This window comes from Penaeus monodon, chromosome 22 (assembly GCF_015228065.2).
Source record: "Penaeus monodon isolate SGIC_2016 chromosome 22, NSTDA_Pmon_1, whole genome shotgun sequence".
NCBI lineage: Eukaryota > Metazoa > Arthropoda > Malacostraca > Decapoda > Penaeidae > Penaeus > Penaeus monodon.
In genome coordinates this window covers 8,261,714-8,263,064 of record NC_051407.1, presented here as the reverse complement: position 1 = coordinate 8,263,064, position 1,351 = coordinate 8,261,714, and the positions used below count along the sequence as shown (strand labels likewise).

At 60.8% G+C, this 1,351-nt stretch overlaps 1 protein-coding gene across 1 annotated transcript; it reads left to right on the top strand.

The window, feature by feature from the left end:
• Window positions 1-241: 241 nt before the first annotated feature.
• On the top strand, window positions 242-1,351 carry LOC119586901 (glycine-rich cell wall structural protein-like; the record flags this gene model as incomplete). Its single annotated transcript, XM_037935639.1, is given in 1 exon segment — window positions 242-1,351. A coding segment is annotated over 1 exon segment (1,042 nt), but the record flags the coding sequence as incomplete, so codon positions are not given.

The following is a 1,351-nucleotide window of genomic DNA, read 5'->3' as shown; positions in this document are numbered from 1 at the left end:
GTATGTGTCACGAGTATTGGCAATTATTTCTTTCCTTTTTTTCTGCTCGTATCGTCCTATTGCTGAGTTTTGCATAATACTCAACATTTCTTTTTTTCTATTTCTTCCAGATATTTGGGTCAGCATTGCTGGCAGCTGTATCGGCCTCCCCTCAGTACAGCCTGTCGGCGCCCTCCGGCCCTGCTTTCTCCAGCGGTTCATCTAGCGCCTCTGTATTCGGCGGCTCAGCAGGCTTCGGCGGTGGTTCTGGGTTCTCCGGTGGTTCTGGGTTCTCCGGTGGTTCAGGCTTTAGCGGCGGCAGCGCTGGGGTCGGAATCTCGGTCGGTGGGGGAGGCCTTTCGGGCGGTGGCACGGGAGGATATGGAGGCGGAGGATGTCGGGAGGGGGAAGTGCTGAACGTCGACGGCACCTGCGCCTTCCCGGAAATCACAAGGAATGTGTACGTTTACACCGCTCCGGAACAGCCACAGTCCGTGCTTCCGCCCCCCGCCGTTCCCCCGCCGCGAGTGGAGCACAATGTGATCTTCATCCGCACCCCCGAACAACCGGACGCCCCCGACCCCATCATCCTCCCCCCGCCGCGTCAAGAGAACATCGTGTACGTCCTCAACAAGAACGAGCCAGGCAGCCAGAAGGTCATCGAGGTGCCTGCTCCTCCCGCTTCCAGCCCCGAGGTCTACTTCGTTAACTACGAGGAAGGCGAAAACCCGACGCTTCCCGGCGGCTTTGACCTTCAGACGGCTTTGACCGCCGCCACGCAGGGCGGAGGACAAGTCATCGGTAGCGGCGGAGGCAGCGGCTTTGGAGGTGGCGTTGGGGGAGGAAGTGGCTTCGGAGGTGGCGTTGGGGGAGGAAGTGGCTTCGGTGGTGGCGTTGGAGGAGGCAGCGGCTTCGGAGGTGGCGTTGGGGGAGGAAGTGGCTTCGGTGGTGGCGTTGGAGGAGGCAGCGGCTTCGGAGGTGGTGTTGGTGGAGGCAGCGGCATCGGAGGTGGCGTTGGGGGAGGCAGTGGCTTTGGAGGCGGTGCCGGTGGAGGTTTCGGAGGGGGCTTTGGAGGAGGGTCCATCGGAAGCGACTTCGCAAGTAACGTTATAGCAGGAGGCTTCGATGTTGGGGCTTCGAGCGGCGGCTTCGACGACTCAGGGGAGTTCGAGGGCGTTCCTCAGTACGACTCCTCCCTGCCGCCGGGCGTGGCAAGGGGCGTCACCAGCGCTTCGCAACCGGTTGTCGCTCCTCCCGCGCCAGCTATTGTATCAGCGCCAGCCAGTATTTACTCCCTGCCTTAACTCTAAAAGGGTAACCCTGGTTCCGCGCAGATCCTTTGCAATTCAGTCTTGCATAACAGAGAAGAAAA